Consider the following 22,656-nt stretch of genomic DNA (forward strand, 5'->3'; position numbering starts at 1 on the left):
TGGGAGGCTGAGGCGGGAGGATCGCTTGAGTTCAGGAGTTCAAGACCAGCCTGGGCTACACAGCGAGACCTCATCTCTACAAAAAAAAAAAAAAATTAAGAATAGATGGTTACAAAATTTTTCTAAGATAAGCATGTTAAGCCCTAAGTCAGAAACAGACCTAGCTGAGCATACAAATTAAAGATAAAATGTATAAAATGAGAACACTGAGTCTGCATACTACTCTAATTTACTTCTTCTAAGCACAGAGACATGTAGTCAGGAGTGAAACAGGAACAGCCTTGAAGTCTAGGATAGTTCCAGCTGCACGTTATCTGCTGGGCAAGCATTTTAATTAGCTTCTTCACCAAGGACCCAAACTTCTGCCTTGCAAAAAAGCTCAAGGCGATGGCTGGCAGCAAAGAAGAAATGTTGCTTTGCAAACGTCCTCTGACAATGCCCTCCTTATTGGAAGCAGCTTCTATTCTGTGAATTAACATGTCCACAGATTCCTTCAAGGCAAAGCCCTGCAAAACCCCTGAAACTTTTCACATCTCTTAGCCTATTTACCAACAGGAATCATACATTATGCATTCTTTTATGTCACATTATGTTTGTGAGATTCATGCATGTGTGTAGTTGTATTTTGTTCATTTTTGTCACTGTATAACATTCCATTGTATGGGATATCTTGATTTATTTATTCATTCTACTGTTGCTGGATGTTTGGATTATTTACACCTTTTTTTTTTTTTTTTCAGAGTCTCACTCTGTTGCCCTGGCTAGAGTGAGTGCCGTGGCGTTAGTTATCAATGTCACTAACTGATGACTAGCTCATTTCCAAAGGCAAGGGGGTTTTTCCTCACCTTTTTTTTTTTTTTTTGAGATAGAGTCTTTGTCACTCAGGCTGGAATGCAGTGGTGAGATTGCAGCCGTGAACTCAAGGCTCATTGCAGCCTTGAACTCTTTGGCTTCAGGCATCTTCCTGCCTCATTTTCCTGATGAGCTGGGACTACAAGCATATACTACCATGCTTGGCTAGTTTAAAAAAATTTTTTTGGCCGGGCGCAGTGGCTCACACCTGTAATTCTAGCACTCTGGGAGGCCGAGGTGGGTGGATCGCTCAAAGTCAGGAGTTCGAGATCAGCCTGAGCAAGAGCGAGACCCCCTCTCTACTAAAAATAGAAAGAAATTGTCTAGACAACTAAAAATATATATATAGAAAAAATTAGCTGGGCATGGTGGCACATGCCTGTAGTCCCAACTACTCAGGAGGCTGAGGCAGGAGGATCGCTTGAGCCCAGGAGTTTGAGGTTGCTGTGAGCTAGGCTGATGCCACGGCACTGTAGCCAAGGCAACAGAGCCAGACTCTGTCTCAAAAAAAAAAAAATTTTTTTTTTATAGAGATGGGGTCTTACTGTGTTGCCAAGATTGGTCTCAAACTCCTAGCCTCAAGCAATTTTCCCACCTTGGCTTTCCAGAGTACTGGGATTACAGGTGTGAGCCACCCTGCCTGGCCCTGTTTCCAGCTTTTGGCCATTACAAATAATTCTGCTACACACACATCTTAGAGTGAACATATTTTGTGGCTGTATACCTAAAAGTAGAATCTGTGAGTGTAGGGAAGGTGGATTTTTATCTTTGGTAGATAAGTGTCCACCCAAATAAGTGACTGAGGCAAAAATCTCAATCAATGGAGGTGTATTAAGCCAAAGTTGAGGATGCATCTGGAGAAAACACGCAAATCGCAGAAAAGGCTGTGGCTATTTTCCAAAGGGGAAGTTGGAACTTACAGCATTTAAAAGCATATAGAGATAAGGAATGGGTTAGGGGGTGAGTGTTGATGAAGCAAAGTGGTTATATTCTCGTGAGGCCCAGGAAATCTACATTTTACATAAAATAAAGGAAACGTTAGAAGGGAAAAAGGACGTGGAGGAAGCACCAATTATGTAGATGTCTCTGGTTAGATGGAATAATGTCTCATTCTGTCTTCTCTCCAGTTCTGTTACCTATAAAGATAAACTTGCAATTCATTATTAGAATGGAATCAAATAGGCTTTAGTTTTTGGTGCCAAACTGCCTGGAGTTCACGACTCTCCCAACAAATCAGGTCAGAGGCAGGAACATCGCAAGAGATTGGAAATAAAAGAGACAGAGACAAAGTGTAGATTAAAGTGATGGGGAAATCAGGGGCCCTCCAGCATTCCCATGAGCCAGGAGGTTATGAATGAAGTTCTGCATCAGTATTTAGTCTTTCAGCAAACAATTATTATAAGTCACCAATTTACATGTACATATCATGAGTTTAAGTTTAAAGGTCCCCCAAAGTAACAATTAACTACCTAAGCATACAAAAGTTAAAGATAAAATCATGACTCAGCAGTAAAGCGTATAATCTAAACGGGAACAAAGGGACCACATACTTTTTTCTACTTTATCTAATCCTTCATTTACTGAGATAGCAAGTGAGGAGAGAGATAGGAACATTGCTTCAGGCTTAGAATAGCAAACTGCTCTTATCTGCTGGGCTGACATCCTTTGATCATTCTCTCTGCCTTCGGATCCCAAGCCTGGGTCTGTTTGCCGACATCCAGGCTGTGGCCCTCAAGCTTCAAGTTGGGGTTCATTTGCAGACATCCCTGATTGGTGGAATGTCCTCCTCAAGGTTGAGCAGCTTTTGCTCAGTGAACTGACACATCCACAGGTTGCTCTTTAGCAAAGTCCTGTCCCACTCCTGGGTTCTCATGTCTCGACCCTAACCCTCAACACTAGACATAGTTGCAATTTACATGTCCTTGCTTATGGGAGGTCAGCAAGAAATTTCTTTCATGAATGATCTGTGTGGCCAGTTCTTCACAGGTGCCTGAGGCCTTTACCTTCTCTTTTGTATAAAGAGTTGGGGGGTGGCCCTGAGATTTTGATTTTCTTTTTACATAAGGACAAACCATTTTTTTCAAATCTATTGAATCAGTTTACTCTTTCAACAGCAGTGCTCAATTGTTCCACATTGTCGACCTTGTAACAGAGGGAATGGCCTATAAAGGAGTAAAATGTTTTATGAGTTGCCTCTTTATAACTCCCCCTACTCTTTTTCCGGAATTAAAACCTACATCCCTGCCTGAGGCCAGTAGTCAGAGAAGCAGGGGAGTGTCCTTTTTTTTTTCTTTGTACCACAGGAGATGGCTTAATGGAATTGTCTAGGTGGAGGTCACAGAGATTGTCTTCCGCTGAAGATGGGACCAATCAGAACCATTGACTATAGTTAAACAGCAGTAGCCTGAAGTTGAAGACCCTTCCTTTAAAAGCTCTATATTTCTGCTTATAGTTAGGACTGTGGTTCTTTAAGATGCAAGTCTGCCATACTCCTCATTTGCCAGCAAATTAATAAACTCCCCTTTCCTGTTCTTGTTCTTCTGATGTGGCCTCAGGGACAAGTGCTAAACTTTCAGTAACAACCTTTTTCAGTAAACGTTATGGTGGGTGCATAGTGTCATCTAATTGTAAAAAAACAATTATTGGTTTTAAGAACACTTAGTCTGTAAGCTCAATGTCAATGGAAGAGAACTCAAACTCTGTAAAATAATTTAAAGATGTTTATTCTGAGCCTAGAGAGCTATGCCCAAGAAGCCTTGAGCAAGTGATCTAACCATGGTTGGGTTACAGATTGGTTTTATACATTTCAGGGAGATAGGAATTACAAGTAAAGTCATAAATCAATACATGGAAGGCATACATTGGTTTGGCCCCAAAAGGTGGAGTATCTCAAAGCAGCGGCTTATAGGTTATAGGTGAGTTTAAAAAATCTTTGATTTGTAGTTGGTTAAAGACATGAAGCTTTGTCTAAAGGCTTGGAATGTTTTATGTTAAGGGTAGCAGGGAAAGATGGTGACAGCCATTCCCCAGCGGGTGGGGACCGTGGAGCAGCTGCCCAAGAAGGACATTATCAAGTTTCTGTAGGACCACAGTTCAGATTCGTTTCTTGCAGAATATTAATTATTAGGAAACATTAAAAATGTTGCCAAGACAGGTAACAAGGTCCATTTGGTTACAACCTATATCCATCTTTTTGAAACTAAGTGTTTCAAGGTACCAAAAGTGTAAGTAAAGTGTCTGAGTAAGTGAAACATATGAAGCTTAATGAAGATAAACCCAAAGGAACCAAGTCTGAAGAGACTCTGGATGAGGGTCCACCAAAATATACAAAATCTGTCCTAAAAAAGGGAGATAAACCCAACTTTCCCAAAAAAGGGAGATGTTGTTCACTGCTGGTATATAGGAACACTACAGGACGGGACTGTTTTTGATACTTATATTCAAACAAGTTCAAAGAAGAAGAAAAACGCCAACCCTTTAAGTTTTAAGGTTGAAGTAGGCAAAGTTATCAGAGGATGGGATGAAGCACTCTTGACTACGAGTAAAGGAGAAAAGGCTCGACTGGAGATCGAACCCCAGTGGGCTTATGGAAGGAAAGGACAGCCTGATGCCAAAATTCTACCAAATGCAGAACTCATTGTTGAAGTGGAATTAGTGGATATTGATTGAAATAGCAGTGATTCAGTTCTAAAGATATCAGCAATGATAAAATGTATGTAACTAATGAGAGCTTGTAATGGAAGAGTCAACTGGAAAATTCAAGAAATTAAGTTAAAACTTATTTACTTGATCCCAACTTTTGAGAAATGTAGTCCTTATAAATCCCTGAAGTCAAATATTTTACTACAGCTGTGCAAAATATTGGTGAAGGAGAACGTTTTCCTTTTACCTCATGATGTAAACTAAAAGGCTCAATAAAAATTTATCCACCATCTTAAAAAAAAAGATAAGGAAGCCTGTTAATCAGAGAAAAGTCACTAGACATATAGGACATAGACTCACGTGATCTGTTGAGTAAATTGATGACCTACAGGTGTGGTTTAAGCATTGGCTTGCATAGACTTAGGCCTGTTAATGAGTTACAAAGGATATCTCCAAGAACAGAGGGGAGCATGATGAAGCATGTCTGACCTCCCTTCTCATGGCCAGCAACTCAGCTTTAGGGGATTTCTGGGATCCCCTTGGCCAAGAGGGGTCAATTTCATTGGCTGGGGGGGGGGTTGCTTAAGATTTTATTTTAGTTCACACCAATGTGGGAGCAGAAGAATTTCATGGTGGATCAGTTCAGGGGGCTATGTGCTATTTATAGACTCACTCTTAGGATCAGTGACTAGTCTAATTGGAGCTTATAGACAAACCAGGTCTAAAGATTTTAATCAAAGAAGGGAATAAAGGCAGCCTCTTCCTTCATAATGTACTATATTGCAGAGAGAGGTCCTCTGCTTGAGGTTGAAAAAAATCAAGGAGAGCTAGCATGGCCCAGTGTAGTGATAAAGAACTGTAGAAATGATTGAGGATGTTGCAATACATGGAGTTACACATCCGGTGGAAAAGTGGTGGTATAGTGCACCAGATAATGCGCGTTCCCAGGGTGAAAGTTCCTTCTGTGAAAGCCCAAGGGAAGAGGCAGTGCTCAGGGAGAAAGGCCTAAGATGGCAATAATAAGACAACAGCAATAAAAAGAAGACTAATATTTAACAATTATATAGTACTTTACTTGTGTTATCTCATTTAATCCCCTCAACAAATCACCAGGTGTTCTTTTCCCATTTTGAAGGTAAACACACAGGTACAGAGGCTAATTACTTGCCAAAGGCCACACAGGAGTGTTAATAAATGATAAAGTTTGACTTTGAACCCAAGCAATCTGGCCTCAAAGTCTATGCTCCTGACTCTACATTTTGCACAAAATCAGGGTTGGAGCAGGGGGCTTCTTGGAAAGGAAGAAAAGGAGAAGTAAGTAGGGGATCAACAAGATAGTCTCATTGGTATCTCCATTTGTCTGTGCCCTGTACTTTCCATGTTCCAACTGTTTATTCTCACCATTCCCTTTGCCCAAAATGCCCTTGCTTCTCATCTCTGCATGTCAAATACTGCCTGTCCTAGGAGGCTCATCAAATCACACTTCTCCATTTAAAAGCTCTGTGGTTTGGATGGACCATAGGCTGTGTGAGAAGGAGGAGAGGAAGGAAAGGCTGAGACTCAATCAGGGGGTGCCTTGTATAACTAACTGAGGTTTTAGATTTAGATTTTATTTAGTCGGTTGGATGCTTTTCCAGTAGTAACATCAGAAGAGCTGTGCTATAGGAAAATTAACCAGACATCACTGTGTAGAAGTGAGAATGACATTGTGGGGACAGTGAGAAGCCTTCTTTGGTAGGCCAAGCAAGAGGCATGGGGAATCCTTCCATTTAGGGTGTAGAGGGAGAGGAAGAGCTGGAGGGAAAGTAAGGGAATGGGCACTATGACAGCCACAGTGGAAGTCAAGGGAGGGGCACGTTCCCCAGATTGGGCAGTCAGAAGGGTCAAACCATGACTTCTGGTTGTGAGAGGCAGGAGCTGAGGGGGAAACACAGGACAGGGCCAGACCCTGAAAGGTCTTCCAGGGCAAGGTAGTGTGGTGTAGTGGTTAGATGCAAGGCTTCTGCAGGTAGACAGATTTGATCCTGTCTCTACTACTCACTCTTTGACCTTGGAAAAGCCACTTAATTTTTGCCTTAATTTGTGCCTCAGTTTACTCATATGAAAAATAGGCATAATGTTAATAACTGTCATAGTTTATGTTGTATATATATATAGGGTTTCAAACAATGCCTGGCACACAGGAAAGTCCTGTATAACTGTTCACTATTATTATTATGTGTCAAGCTAAAGAGGTCTGACTTTATCTTATGAGTGACAGGGAGCCACAGACAGATTGCAATGAGTACATGGCATGATCTGAAAGAAATCTCCTCCTTTACCCAGGACCAGGTTAGAATCTAAGAATCAGGTAAAAGCACTAGGAAAAAGAAAGTGCTAGATACTTATTTATTTCTTTAAGACAGAGTCTTGCTCTGTCACCTGGGCTAGAGTGCTGTCGCATCAGCTTAGGTCACAGCAACCTCAAACTCCTGGGCTCAAGTGATTCTCTTGCCTTAGCCTCCCGAGTAGCTGGGACTACAGGCATGGGACATCACACCTGACTAATTTTTCTATTTTTAGTAGAGACGGGGCCTCGCTCTTGCTCAGGCTGGTCTCAAACTCCTAGACCTCAAGTGATCAGGCCTCCCAGAGTGCTAGGATTACAGACGTGAGCCACAGCACCTGGCTGAAAGCGCTAGATATTGTAGTGAGGTCTGAGGAAGAAAGGAAGGACTTTGGGCATTGGCTCCTAGTAGGTCCTGGGTGAGCTCCCAGAGGGTTTCCAGATAGTGATGGGAATGGAAGGTAGAGTGCAAGGGCTTGGGGAGCTCATGGGTGCCAAGAAAATAGAGGCCCTGTGCATATGCTCTTTGAATATTTTGGCCATATGGGGTGAAAGAGAGAGAGAGAAAAAGAGAGAGGATGGTCATTAAAGGGTGGCAGGGTAGGATGGTCTAAGGGAGGAGGAAAGAAAAAAGAAGGAGGATAGAAGACGGTATGGAGACATTTAGAGCAGAGGTACCCTCAGTGGAAACCCCCGAAATGATAGGTAAATGTGGATATGAATTAGAGTGTCCAGGCCATTGGTTTGGAAGTGGGGAGGATGGAGATTGAGCTGATCTGGATTTTGGCAGGCAAACAAGGAAGATGTAGGCTCCTCTGGAGAAGGACAGCCAGACGAACATGAGGTTGGGAAATTGAGAAGGTTGATAAATATTTGGAATAGTTGGGAAAACATAACGTAGGAGTCAAGTAGAGGTAAACAGAAGGTTTGCCTTGTATCAGCAAGGGCTGAAACAGTGTAGCATCGATTTGTTGTAGAAATAACAAGCTTGTTTTCTGACCTTGCTCTAGCACCACTTGGCAGGTGGCAATTAGAGAATGTGGATGGTAAAGGTTTTGGGGTGCTAGTGAAGCATCCCTAAAATGGCCAATCATGAGACCCAGGCTGAATAAGGAGGTCAATGAAACCATGAGAGGATTGTAGTGATAGAGAGAGGCTGAAGAAAAGAGAGGCACGGTGGGAGGAAAGTTTCAGGTAGAGTGGAAGGAGGGGAAAGGGGAAGAGCCCCAAAGATAGTCTCAGCTGTTCAAGATCTTTGTGGGAGCTGCTGTCAATGATGGAGACCAAGATGGGGGCACACCTGAAGTGAACAGTGGAAGGTCTTAGCTTATGCGTTGTGATTATGCAGGTGTTGTCTAGATTCAACTTCAAAGCTCATTAAAGAAAATTAACGAGGAAGCACTGTGTGGATGAGAAGGGAAGAGACAGACAATATGGTATAAGGAAGCTAAATTCTCATTTCCCATAACAGGAAGTTAATGGAGAATGTCAAACATTAATAAATCAAGAAATAGCAATGTAAGCACTGTATGTAAATCTTTCAGGTCGAAGCCAAAAACAGGGCTGGGTGCAGTGGCTCATGCCTATAATCCTAGCACTCTAGGAGGCTGAGGTGGGAGGATTGCTTGAGCTCAGGAGTTCAAGACCAGCCTGAGCAAGAGTGAGACCACCCTGTCTCTACAGAAAATAGAAAAATTAGCTGGGTATGGTGGCACATGCCTGTAGTTCCAGCTACTTGGGAGGCTGAGGGAGGAGGATTGCTTGAGCCCAGGAGTGTGAGGTTGCAGTGAGCTATGATGATGCCACTGCACTCTATTCCAGGCAATGGAGTGAGACCTGTCTCAAAAAAAAAAAAAAAAAAAGCAAAACTTCAAGTAATTGCACAGCTTTTGTAGATGAATGGTTTGTAGAAACGAGCAGGCCCCTTTGGGTTTGATATCTGAAATATTCAGGGCATCTTCAGGTATTTGATCCGTGTTCAGGTTTGGCCTGGGTTTAGAGATGCTGCTGACACATCTCTCCTGCAAGTTCTGCTACTAGGCATGTGATGGCTGGATAGAAATACCCGGGGAGGCTGTGAGGTCTGAACTTCTCCCTAATGGGGGAAATGGATTTTCATCTTTGATTGGAATCAGGAAATTACTCTTTTAGAGAATAAACAGGCAGGATAAAGCCCTTTCTGTAACTGCAGTCCACCAGGGAATGCCAATAGGGCAGAACAGAGGCAGCTCGCCAGAGAACACAGTTCTCAAATTGGAGAGAGGCAGAAAGCTTCAGAGAAGGGAGGAGAGAGAGGGGAGTGAAGAGGGGGAAGGGGAAGGAAAAAGGAGAAAAAGAGAGGACAGAGAGGGAGGGAGGGAGGGAGCATTAGATGCTTCTGTCAGCATTTCTCTCCCCTCATTGTCTCCTTCCAATTTACTCCCGGACGCCCTACATTGCCTTCTAGCTACTGGTTCCTTTCTGTCCTTCACAGTCCAGGCTTTTGAAAGAAGAGTCTCCACTTGGCTCTATTTCCTGCTCTCCAATTCATCCATTAGCCTGCTCAGGATTGGCTTCTGTGCCCTTTGCTCCCAAAGAGCCCTCCTGTTGAGGTCACCAGTGCCCTCCTAACACACAAGGGCCTCCCTGCCACACTGCTGGTCCTCACCAAGGCCCTCTTCCCTTGGCTTCCATCAGCTTTTTCTCCCACTTCTCTGGCTCATTCTCCCTGATATTTTTTTTTTTCTCCCTCTCTTTTTTCTTAGGATATTTTGATTTAGAATTACTTAATTGATCTATAACATTTTTTAAGCATGTGCTATGTGCCATTCACTGTGGAGGGAGTAGTCAATTCTGCTAGACCAAGGGGCAGGTTAAGAGAGGTCAGGAAAATATGCCTGGACCAATCTTGTCCCCTCTTTTGTCCAGTGCTGTACTTAATCTCTCAGTGCTCATCTATCAAATAGTGTGCCAGCCAGGGTAGGACCAAGGAGGAAGTCAGTGGCCAGAGCACTGGCAGAGCATATGTGTCAAACTACGGAGTTTGAATTGCATAGGCACACCTCATTCAGGATGTCTTAGTGGGCCCACACCCACCTTTGACCTCTATCTATTGTTATGAATGATGTTAGTTCAGCCAACACCTATACTATAGATGGCCAAAAAATGGTGGACTTTGCTCCAGAACCCCATCTAGAAACATAGGCATCTGCGAATGCTTATTTCAACAATACTTCTGATTGGTCTATATTTACAAATTGCTTTGGCTGCAATATCGCACCCAAATTACTGGGTCTCCTAACTGATCTCCCTGCCTTCACCACACCCATTTCATCTGTCCTCCACTGTCACTGTGAGACAGATCTTCCTAGAGCTAAATCTGGCCATCTTACTCTGTAGCTTAATGTCTTCTAGTAGCACTCCTTCATTGCCTATTGGATAAGGTCCGGATTCCTTAGTGTGGCCTACAAGGCCCTTCATGATCTGGCCTTCATTGCCTCATCCCCCATCCCTTCCCCTGTGTGTTCTGCACTGCACCCCTGCAGAGCTGCTTGTAGGTATCAGGAAGTTTTGTTCTGCTCACTACTCCACTCGTCTATGCATTGTTACTACCTGCAATGTCCTTTCATCCTTGTCCACTTTTTGAACTCTCACTTGTGCTATAGGAAGTGGTACCGAAGTCATTGATTCTATGAAGCCATTTCTAACTCGACAGGCTCTGGGTAATCCCCCTTTACAGCTTTCTGAGACTGTGCGTATACTTCTGTTATGGCACCTGTCACACTGCACTGCGTTTGTTCGGTCACCTCCCTGAGTCCCCTCTCTAGACTGTGGCTTCTTGATGGTAGGACCAAGTATTAGCCTATACTGAGTCCCCAGTACCTAGTGCAATGCCTGGCACATAGTAAATACTGAATAGATATTGCTTAAAGAAAAAGGGAAGGAATAAAATGAAAGCTGTTCTCTTTCTATTGAAGGACGTACCCTCAACATGTGGCTGTACGTGGCAGCCCTCGTGGGCCTGTACTACCTTGTGCGCTGGTACCGGGAGAGGCAGGTGGTGAGCCACTTCCGGGACAAGTACATCTTCATCGCGGGCTGGGACTCAGGCTTTGGGAACCTGGTGGCCAGACAGCTGGACAGGCACGGCTTGAGGGTGCTGGCTGTGTGTCTGATGGAGAAGGGGGCCGAGCAGCTGAGGACCCAGATGTCAGACAGGCTGGAGACGGTGATTCTGGATGTCACCAAGACGGAGAGCATCACTGCAGCCACCCAGTGGGTGAAGGAACGTGTGGGAGACAGAAGTATGAAGAAGTATTTTCTCCTTTCATTTACTCAAGTATGAAGATGCTAAGGTTATATATACAGTTGTCCCTCGGTATCTATGGGGGATTGGTTCCAGGACTTCCTGTGGATACCAAAATTTTTAGATGCTCAAGTCTCTGATATAAAATGGTATGGTATTTGCATATAACCTATACACATTCTCCCATATAATTTATTTATTTATTTATTTATTTTTTGAGACAGAGTCTCACTCTTTTGCCCGGGCTAGAGTGAGTGCCGTGGCGTCATCCTAGCTCACAGCAATCTCAAACTCCTGGGCTCAAGCGATCCTCCTGCCTCAGCCTCCCGAGTAGCTGGGACTACAGGCATGCGCCACCATGCCCGGCTCCTTTTTTTTTTGCATATATATTTTTTTTAGTTGTCTAATTAATTTCTTTCTATTTTTAGTAGAGACGGGGTCTCGCTCTTGCTCAGGCTGGTCTCGAACTCCTGAGCTCAAATAATCCACCTGCCTCGGCCTCCCAGAGTGCTAGGATTACAGGCGTGAGCCACCGCGCCCGGCCTCTCCCGTATAATTTAAATCATCTCTAGATTACTTATAATACCTAATACAAGGTAAATAGTTGTTATGCTGTATTGTTTAGGGAATAATGACAAGAAGAATAATTCTGTACGTGTTCAGTACGGAGATGTAGATTTTTTTCCTAATATGTCCCATCCATGGTTGGTTGGATCCACGGATAGGAGGCATCAACTGTATGTATCAAAAGCGGGGCTTAAAAGGCGGGCTTTGTCATTTGAAGGACTGTCAAGACCTTTCGTGCTGTTTCATTTCCCTAACAATGTTTATATTGAAAAATGAGCTCAACAGATTTGAGGCCATTATCTCACCTTGCAGGTAGACTGTTTATAAACACAATTCTTTATGTTTGAAGAGTTTTCAAGGTGTTCTTAAGAAACTGATTCATCTTCCCTTGGTTGCTACTTAAAATATAGGCATTCCTTGAAGTCAGCCTTTAGTCCTCTTTTTAAAAAAAAAAAATTTCATTTCGTTTTATTTGTTTTTAAAAATCAATACACTAACTCGGACTTAGGGGAGGAGGGGGGCAAGGGCAGCATATGTAACCTAAACATCTGTACCCCCATAATATGCTGAAATAAAAAAACAAATCAATACACTATTTCTTAGAGTTTTAGGAAATTGACCAGAAAATACAGAGTTCCTATATTTTCCCTCCACCAAGTTTGCCCCTATTTTATTTATTTATTTATTTATTTATTTATTTATTTATTTATTTATTAGACAGGGCCTCGCTCTGTTGCCCAGGCTAGTGTGCATATGGCCTCTGTACTATGCACACCTGTTTATTTCTATTGTATTGTTATTGTTTTCCCATCTGTTAGACTGTGAGCTCCCTGAGGGTATGGGCGTCTCTGAGCCGTTACTGTATTTCCAGCTTCTGGCACATGGCCTGGTACATGTTAAGGACTCAAATAATGCTGAAAGGATCCCATATACTCATAGTTTATCTATTGCCTTTATGCCCTTGATATCTAAATTCTCTCTTACTCCTGACACTTGAATTTCCAACTGCTTCCTGGATAATATTACTATTCCTTCATTTACAAAGAATTGTCACCTCAGAGCCTTTTTCAACCCTTACACTTTCAATCTTTCTGTATCTCCATATTTTATATGAATCTCTGGTAAGTAGCATATAGCTGATATAAAAAATAATCCAGTCTGAATTTTTGTTTTTTAACTAGAACATTTCATTCATCTATACTTAATTATTGATACATTTGGATTTATTTCTTTCATCTTAATTTTTTTTTTGAGACAGAGTCTCTCTTTGTTGCCTCGGCTAGAGTGCCGTGGCATCAGCCTAGCTCACAGTGACCTCAAACTCCTGGGCTCAAGTGACCCTCCTGCCTCAGCCTCCCCCGGCTAATTTTTCTATTTTTAGTAGAGACTGGGGTCTCGCTCTTGCTCAGGCTGGTCTCGAATTCCTGACCTCAAGCCATCCTCCTGCCTCAGTCTCCCAGAGTGTTAGGATTACAGGCACGAGCCACCGCCCCTGGCTCATCTTATTTTGAGCTTTTCTTTTGGTCCCACTTTTTTCTGTTTCCTTTTTCCTCTCTTAACTGATTGAATTTTTTATTCCACTTTTCCCATTACTAAACTGAAAGTACTATAATATACTCTATATTTCTTTAGTGGTTCCTCCAGAAATTTTAACTGTATGTTTAGTCAAATGTAAAATTAGTATCTTTACTTTTCTCCTTAGTCACTCAAGGCCCTCAGAACACTTGAATTCCCGTCACCCTTCCTGACACACTCATATATGCAGTTGCTGTTGTGTATTTTAGTTCTGCTTTTTGGGCCTATAAGATATAATGTTTGGTACATTTATGCCCTATTTACCATTTTTTTCTTATTATTCTTTCTTGAATTTTCCATCTAAGATTACATGTGTCCTGACTGAATACATTCCTTCAAATTTAGAATTTAGAGATGTTGAGGCAAAAATCTCTATTTTTTTTTTAGATTTCTTTTTTTTCTTTCTTTTTTTTAAATTTCTGCACATTATGGGGGTTACATTTCTTAAAATGTCTTTATTTTGTCCTTGTTATTGAAAAATATTTTTACCAAATAGGCAATTCTAAGTTTATAATTATTTTCTGTCAGCACATTGACGATACCATTCCACTGTCTTCTGGCTCCTGTTGTTGCTGCTGACAAGTCAGTTGTCAGCCTAATTGTTTTTCCTTTGGAAATAATCTGTCTTTTCTTTCTGGCTTTTTAAGGATATTCTCTTTCTTTGAACTTATTTTTCCTTTGAGTTTTATTTTGGTGTGTCTAGGTATGAATTTTTCTATTTATACTGCTTCAGGTTTTTTGGGGGCTTCTTGAATCTGTGGATTATTGTCTTTCATCAGTTCTGGAAAATTCTCAGGCATTATTACTTCAAATATTGCCTTGATTCCACTTCTCCTCACCTTTCTTTCTGATTAGACACATGTTAGATGTTTTTACTTTGTTCTTGCCTCCTTTTTCTTTCACGTTTTTTAATCTCTTTTTTCTTTGTGCTGCAGTCCACATATTTTCCTTTTTCTGTCTTCCAGTTTACTACTTTCTCTTTTCCACTGTGTCTATCTGCTATTATACCTATCCACTAAATTTTAAAATTTTAGTTGTATCTTTTATTTCTGGAGGTTCTATTTGGTTCTTTTCCAAATCTGCCTGATCAATTTTACAGTATCTTGTCTTTATTAATTCCTTCAATCCCTTCTTTTATTTTAAAATGATATTTGGCATACTTATTTTATATTACATGTCTTTTAATTCTAGTGTCTTTCTGGTTTCTAAAGTCTTTATTAGTCTTTTTCTGCTTTCTGTTGCTTCTGCTGGTTCTTGCATTTGATGCTTTGCTTCCTTGTGTGTTTAGTAATTTGTAACAAAGAGCTACTGCTTTTCTTAGAGACTCTCTCTGGTGATTCCTTGAGGCCTGAGATAGATTCCTTCAGAAAGGCTTTTTTTAAAAATTAGAGACAGGGCCTTGCTATGTTGCCCAGGCTGGACTTGAACTCCTGCACTGAAGTGATCCTCCCACCTCAGCCTCCCAAGTAGCTGGGACTGCAGGTGTTATTGAAAACTCGGTACTTGTCCCTGAGGCTGAATCAATAAGACTGAAGAACAAGAACAAATGGTTTGAGGAAAAAGGAAAGAGAAGTTTATTAAATTTGCCGGCAAATGAGGAAGGTGGCACACTAGCATCTCAAAGACCACCATTCCGCCTTTATGCAGAAAAACAGGGCTTTTAAAAGGATGATTTTCAGCTGTTGGGCTTGGGTCTATGTGACCTGTCATATGTCATGGCTTTGGGTTATTGTTATTTAACTGTAATCAGTGGTTTTGATCTTGGGTTATTGCAACCTTATCTCCAGTGACGACATCTTGTGACCATTGCCCGGATAATTCTGTTGAACCATCTCCTGCAGTTTAAGAAAATAGAAAACAAACAGCAAAGAACATTTTTCTGCCTCTTTGATCACTGGCCTCGGGAAGGAATGGACATTTTAATTCCCAGAAAGGGAGGGGTTTTAAAGAGACAACTTGTGAAACATTTCATTGCCTTTTTTCAGACCTTTACCTCTGTTACACAGGTACACACCACTTCACCTGGCTCCCGCCAGAGAGTGTTTATGTTTGCTTCTATCAGGTGCCTGGGAGCACTCAGAACACATGGCCACCTTAAACTTACTTCTTGGCTTGAGGTTTTTTTAGACCACCCAGGTAGTATGAATTTGGGTTGCAAATTCTCATATGGAATAGATGATTCCTCAGGAGTGATTCTTACCCTTCTCTCCAACACCAAAGTTCAAGACATAATTTTTGCCTGAAACCAAACTCCTGATTTGACTTTATTGTTCTAGGACTTTGGGGCCTGGTCAACAATGCAGGCATTATTGCCCCAGTTACATACTGTGAGTGGCAGAAAACGGAAGACTCTGTGAATACCCTCAAAGTGAACCTCATTGGGTTGATCCAGATGACCGTGAGCATGCTTCCCTTGGTGAGGAGGGCTTGGGGGAGGATTGTCAATGTCTCCACCATTCTGGGAAAAATTGCCTCCACTGCTGGAATCTATTGTTGCTCCAAGTATGGGGTAGAAGCCTTTTCGGATATTCTGAGGTAACTCTTTTATGTTAAAACAAAAACGATTGAGCTCTTAAACATGTCTTAGGCATTGTGCTAGTTGCCCTCACCTACCTTATCTTTTTTCATCACTCTCAAAATCTTGAGACATAGATAATTTTTACTAGTCTATTTTATATAGGAAACTGTTAAATAGTACGTGACTGAAAAAGAGTCACACTCAATTGAGGTTTATTAAGCCAAGATTTTAAGGATGCACTCAGGAAAAGCACAGCCCACAAATATCTGTTGTGGACTGGGCTCTCTGTAGAAGAAGTTGAGGATTTTGCATTTAAAGGAAAAAGGGAGTGCACAGGAAAAAGGGAGGGGTGAAAGAGGTGAGCAGCAAGGCAATTGATGGTATTCTTGTGAATTTCTATTTGGTGTCCAGTAAATCTACATAAGATAAGATGAACATTCATGAATGTGGGTAGAGGAAGTAGTCAATGTTGTGAATCTTCTCAGGGTGAGTAGAAGAGTGATCATATCTCTCCCTTGGCTTACATTTGTGGAGATAAACTTGAAATCGACATTTAAGAGTTCATTCAGGCTACAGTCCTAAGATTATAATTGACATGTACTCATTTTATGGGGGCTATATATCTAAAAGGATTTTTTTTTTCAGGGCTGAAGGAAGTAAGAAATATTTTAACCCAAAATACATTTCTTTGTCACATTTTGAGGTGACTACAGGCAAACAGGAATACGCTGCAAGGTTGTCTAGGTCAGGAAGCTGGGGGAGAGATTTGCATTTGTAAAGAACCTCTGTTAAATGCGTATTAGATATGGGATGGGTCTGCATAGAGTCTAACACCCTTAAAGGTCCAAATAAAAACGTTTCCTTGAGGGCTGTTACCATGAGGTTTATCTGCACAACAGGATCACCTTGCCAGCCAGGCTTCTTTTCTCCCTCCCATACCCAGTCCAAAGAGAAAAATCTTGTTTAGACTGAAGGAGCTCAGGATGTTTCACCCCAAAATGTGACTCCTTGGTATAAAGAGTATTTTGAATTAAAGGCCCTTAGAGATCAAAAGGCCTTGGAAGGGGCTTTTCCTCTATCTGCATAACCAGATGGACCCATCAAAAGAACAATGAACTTCCCTTCCCCTCCCTGTTACCTCAATATATTACAGGAAAGAAGATCAAGAATGCAACCAGACCTGACCCAAATCATTTTATTTTATTTTATTTTTTTTGAGACAGAGTTTTACTCTGTCACCCCAGGTGGAGTACAGTGGTGTCATCATAGCTCACTGCAGCCTCAAACTCCTGGGCTCAAGCAATCCTCCTACCTCAGACTCCTAAGTAGCAGGGACTACAGATGTATGCCACTATGAGTGGCTAATTTTTTTTTTTTTTTTTTTTTGAGACAGAGTCTGACTTTGTTGCCCGGGCTAGAGTGCCGTGGCGTCAGCCTAGCTCACAGCAACCTCAAACTCCTGGGCTCAAGCGATCCTTCTGCCTCAACCTCCCGAGTAGCTGGGACTATAGGCATGCACCACCATGCCCAGCTTTTCTATACATTTTTAGTTGTCCAGCTAATTATTTTTTTTTTAGTAGAGATGGGGTCTCGCTCTTGCTCAGGCTGGTCTCAAACTCCTGAGCTCAAATGATCCACCCGCCTCAGCCTCCCAGAGTGCTAGGATTACAGGTGTGAGCCATCGTGCCTGGCCTATGCCTGGCTAATTTTTTTTGTTTTCTGTAGAGATGGGATCTTGCTGTCTTGCTCAGGCTGGTCTTGAACTCTTGGTCTCAAGTGATCCTCCTGGTTTGTCCTTCCAAAGTGCTAGGAATACAGGCATGAGCCACTGTACCAGTTGCTTCTATCCTTTATAATTCATACATATATATACATTTATATATATATTTTTAAAGAGAATGGGGCCTCACTATGTCACCCAGGCTGAAGTGCAGTGGCTACTCACAAGCACAATCATAGGGATAACAGCCTTGGACTCCTAGGCTCAAATGATCTCCTGCCTCAGCCTCCTGAGTAGCTGGGATTACAGGACCATCGTGCCCAGCCTATTTCCCTTATATTTTAATTCCTGAGAGAATCCTACTGGCTGAGTTTGTTTTGTGTGTGTATGTGCCAGGTAACACCACATTGTGTGACATTTTTGTGCACTTATTATGTGTGAGACACTATTATAAGTAGTTTACTTCCACTAAATCATTTAACTTTCTTAGCAACCTAATGAGGAAGGTATTATTTTTATTCTTTTTGTACATCTGAGGAAACTGAGGTGCAGAGGTTTAGTAATTCACCTGTGGTCATATAGGAAATAATAGGCAGAGCCACTGTCTAGCCCTAAGAGGGGCTCTCGTCCCGTCAAGTACCCTCCCTGGTCCAATCAGCTGTGGACATGAGGGTGTAGTCACATGGCACTAAGAATTGCTCTACAAACTCCCCTTAGCAGGGGCTGACCTTGGGGAAGTTTCACTTGGAAATGAGCTGTGAATATTATAGGCAGCATGTATTCACTTTCTGTGTCTACTATTAATATAATAAATTATCACAAGTAATTTATGGTGTGTAATATCTTAAAACAACATGTATTTATTTTGTCATAGTTCAAGAGTCCAGAAGTCCGAAATCAGTGTCACTGGGTCAAAATCGAGGTGTTGACAGGGCCACATTCTTTCCGAAGGCTCTAGGAGAGAATCCATTACTCGCCTCTTCTAGCATTCTTTGGCTTGTGCCTCCATGGTCACATTGCCTCCAACGCTGTCAGTCATCAGGTCTGCCTCCGATGCTTATGATTGTATTTAGGGCCCACTCAGAGAATCTAGGCAAATCCCCCTGTCGCAAGATCCTTAATTTAATCATATCTGCAAAGCCTTTGCCACATAAGGTAACATTTACATGTTCCAGGGATTAGGACTTTATATCTTTGGGGGCCATTATTTAGCTCATCACATACCATGACTGGTAGGTATGTGAGTGTGATAGTTTGCATGTTATGTTACCTGCCTAGGAAGGAAACAGGGACATAGCCAAGGAAATTACATGAGTTGTTACCTCGTGGCAGGCATCTCACCTGGCTTCCTGCCTATCCAACGTTCTGTCTGTTGCACTGAGCTGGTGGCCACTGATTTATCACCACCTAGGACTGATCTCTTGGACTCCTTGCCTCTTTCCTAGACTAAGAGCAAAGATCTATCATTCCAACATTCCAATCACTATTTAATTCCTTTAGAAAATATAAGTTCTCCCTAGTTGTGCTAAGGATAAACAAGGAAAGGAAGTTTTGTCCTGCATTTGGATGGGAGTGTTAAAGGGGAGTGGAAGTGTGGTGTGGTGTGGTAAGAATCAGAGTGGGAAACCCCAAGGGGAAGTGAAATTTAGAGAAGCAGAGTCGCCTCTGGCTTGTATAGCCCTTTCCTCTTCCCCTCGACACATGGGCACCTGGAGACTCTTTTCTGAAAGTCTAACATGGAAGGTTTTAGGTTTTGCTTTGATAAGGGAGACTTTTCCTTTAGAACAGTGGTTGTTAAACTCCAGCATGCCTGCAGAGTATACTCCACTGTGGTGTGCAATGGCATCTGACTTCACTTGGGGTAGGCAGCACTTAGTACAGTGCCTAGCACATAGTCAGCCCTTGATAAGTATTTTTGGAACTGTTTGTTGAATTAACCTGAATATTCTGCAATGACCACTGACTTGTAATTTTAATGCTCACATCATATATCATTAATGATCTCTTGTAGTCTTTGAACACACTGTAATTTTCCATGGGCCTGTGCTTTTTGCATGTGCAATTCTTACTGCTGGGTTTGCCACTCTTCCCTTTTCTTCACTTGGAAATTTCCACTCTGTACTGTAAGGCTCAATTGAAATGTTATCTCCTCACTGAAGCCTTCCCTGACTCCCTCAGAAAATCTATCTGTATCTTCCTCTGTACTTTAATAGCCCCTTGAATACCTCTCCTTTATAATTCTTTTGAGTTGTATTATAATTATTCGCTTACTTGTTGGACTTACCTGCTGTGAATTTTTTGAGATGAGGAACTGAGTTTTAATCTTCTGAGAGAGTGCATGTAAAACACTTAGCACAGTGCCTGCCATAATACATGCTAATTTTATTTATCACTACTTTTATCCCTCATGCCTTTAGTGTCTAGCCTATGGTAGGTACTTAGTAACTGTTTATTAAAAGAGCAATTGCAGAATTGAATCGTTAGGGTAGTTGGTATAATCATGTTCCAGTTGTTGAACCTAAGGATGTTTAAATCCTTATTTTTTCTTTCCATTTCCTTATCCTTTAAAATATTCAGGAAAGATATTTTAATAATCTTGTAATAACCTTTTTTGTTTTGTTTTTCCCTCCCTGAGACATTGAAATGGTGATGTCTTTCAATCCAAGGAGTTAACTTGAGGAATCTTATTTCAGGTATGAGCTTCGACATTTTGGCGTGAAAATCAGCATAATTGAACCTGGTTACTTCAAAACGGGAATGACAGACATGGAGAAGTCCTTAGGGAAAGTGAAGCAAGCCTGGGAAGAAGACTGTGTGCATATTAAGGAGTCCTATGGACAGCAGTTTTTTGATGCCTGTAAGCTTTTTTCTTTTGATAGGGATAATGAGTACCCTTGCATGAGAAGGAGAAAAGAGGGTTGGTGGACAATGATTGACAGATCTTCTGAGAACAAAGATTCTCTCTTTTTTTTTTTAATTTTTATTTAAAAGAGGTTTATTCTGAGTCGAATATGTGTGACCATGGCCCAGACAGCCATGCCCAAGAAGCCTTGAGCAAGTGGTCCCTGAGAACAAAGATTCTAACACAAAGCCTTCCCAGGACAGGAGGAGGTCCTAATGCTCTGATGGCCATTGTGGTTGAGGAAGGGAACATACAGGCAGCCTGGGGCCAGGGTCTTCCCTGCCCTGTTACCTGTGGGCCTGGCCACTTAAGCTCTGGGAGACGTTACATACCTTGGAGGCATGGAACCTCTGGTTGTTGAAAGGCGGTGCCCCTTCATAGTTTGGCAGGGGTGGCATGAGATGTCTGCTCAGTGAAAGCACAGTCTTCATTGTTGTTTACCCTTTTAGGAACAAAGGGCCTGCTGTCCGGAGCCATGAGGCCCGGCAGCTGCTTATCCAAGATGGCCGCTAGCCATGTGAATCTGCCTGCTTATCTAAAATGGCCGACCAAGCCCGTGCGTTTGCAAAAGCCCGCGAAAGAGCTTGTAAGTTTCCATTTACCCATTATGACGTAGCCCTTGAAAGCCGCCTGAGGGTTTTCTTATATGGAAATCCTCTGGCTGGAAAGCCAGAGCCTCGGAAAGCACCGCCCCTTTACTGTTACCTCCTCTTTCTGCCTTACTTAAGCCTCTGCCCTACTGCCAATAAACGAGACTTGATCAGACTCCTGTCTTGTCTCCATTTCTTGTGTCTCCTGCCTCTCCCAATTCCCACTCCCTCCTCCAGGGTCCGCGTTGACTACCCCGCGGGTCGGGACAGCCTGCCACAAACTATGTGTCTTTTTGTGACAGGAGAGAGAGTGTAGGCTGGAGGAGGGAAGTGCGAGAGGACAAGGTTTGCAGGGCCCTATCAGTCATTCCCAGAGACTAGACCTCTCAAGTGCAGGCCACAGGAGCTTAGTAGGAGTGAGATTGTTTAGTTTCATGTGATAACATCATTCTGATGACCCGCCTCCTCCTCCGGCAGTGGTGTGGGTTGGAGTCAAGGCAGTCATCTTCGTAGAAGTAAGCCATGCATGCTGGTATGGGCCTGCACCTCCCTGGGGGGATTCTTTTTCTTCACACAAAGATGTCAGCAACTTGCCCAGCCTGAAGGGAGATGCTCTCTTTTCTATTTCACAAAAAGGCAGTGGATAGCAGCAGTCCTGTCACTGGCTTTGGGTGATATACTAGGCCAGAGAAAAGGAGAAGGTGCAGATAGAAGATTCTTAACCTCGAGCCTGTCTTCTGGGTGCCCCAGGCCTAAGAGGGTCACCATCAACAGAGGGGAGAGAAGTTGGATTAGGGAAAGGCTGACAAGACAGTGCCTGAGCCTTTCCGAACTCATGCAGTTGGGGATCTACAGTTCCCCACGTGCTAGAGAGGTGGCCATTGTTATAAGCTCCTCCTCATCTAAAGTTTTCAGCTATTGGGGAACATTTTTCCCTTTGTGGGTACATGTAGTTTAACTGTAGAAATCAATGGGAACCTAGAATTGACTATGAAGTGACTATACATAAAAGGTAGGATATATGTATTTTCTGATTTAAAAGGAATTGAAATGGTTTATATATTTGTCCATGGATCAGAATAATCTAGATCAGTGCTGATAGATGTATGATCAGAACCACATATGTTATCTTAGATTTTCTAGTAGCTATATTAAAAGAAGGAAAAAGAAACAGATTAAACTAACTTTAATAATATATTTTATTTCATCAATATATCCAAAATACTATCATCTCAACATTTATTATAAATAAAAATGTTATTAATAAGATATTTTATATTATTTTTTCTTTTAGTCTTTGAAAATTGGTTTGTGTTTTACACTTGCAGCATCTCTTAACTTGGATGCTAAATTTTCCTAGGAAATACTATATTTGTGTTATTCAGATTTAATAAAATTTACAGTTGCCAGCATATTATTCATAATAGCCCCAAAGTGGAAATAACCCAAATATCCATCAACTGATGAATGGATGAACAAAATGTGATATAGCCATATGTTGGAATGTTATTAATATTTGGCAGTCAAAAGGAGTGAAGTGGCTGGGCATGGTAGCTCACGCCTGTAATCCTAGCATTCTGGGAGGCTGAGGCGGGTGGATCATTTGACCTCAGGAGTTCAAGACCAGCCTGGGCAAGAACGAGACCCCGTCTCTACTAAAAATAGAAAGAAATTAGCTG

The 22,656-nt window shown here is 42.0% G+C and overlaps 1 protein-coding gene and 1 pseudogene across 1 annotated transcript; both read left to right on the forward strand.

The window, feature by feature from the left end:
* The first annotated feature begins 3,861 nt into the window (after positions 1 to 3,861).
* Positions 3,862 to 4,521, forward strand: LOC105815318 (annotated as a pseudogene).
* Positions 4,522 to 5,745: 1,224 nt separating this feature from the next.
* On the forward strand, positions 5,746 to 20,863 carry LOC105816028 (17-beta-hydroxysteroid dehydrogenase type 6-like). Its single transcript, XM_012651331.1, has 5 exons — positions 5,746 to 5,808; positions 10,777 to 11,103; positions 15,524 to 15,782; positions 20,179 to 20,342; positions 20,837 to 20,863. Coding segments are annotated over exons 2-5 (738 nt in total). The 5' UTR covers positions 5,746 to 5,808; positions 10,777 to 10,790; the 3' UTR covers positions 20,839 to 20,863.
* The last annotated feature ends 1,793 nt before the right edge of the window (positions 20,864 to 22,656 follow it).

The sequence above is a fragment of the Propithecus coquereli genome, unplaced genomic scaffold (assembly GCF_000956105.1).
Source record: "Propithecus coquereli isolate 6110/MARCELLA unplaced genomic scaffold, Pcoq_1.0 Scaffold111, whole genome shotgun sequence".
NCBI lineage: Eukaryota > Metazoa > Chordata > Mammalia > Primates > Indriidae > Propithecus > Propithecus coquereli.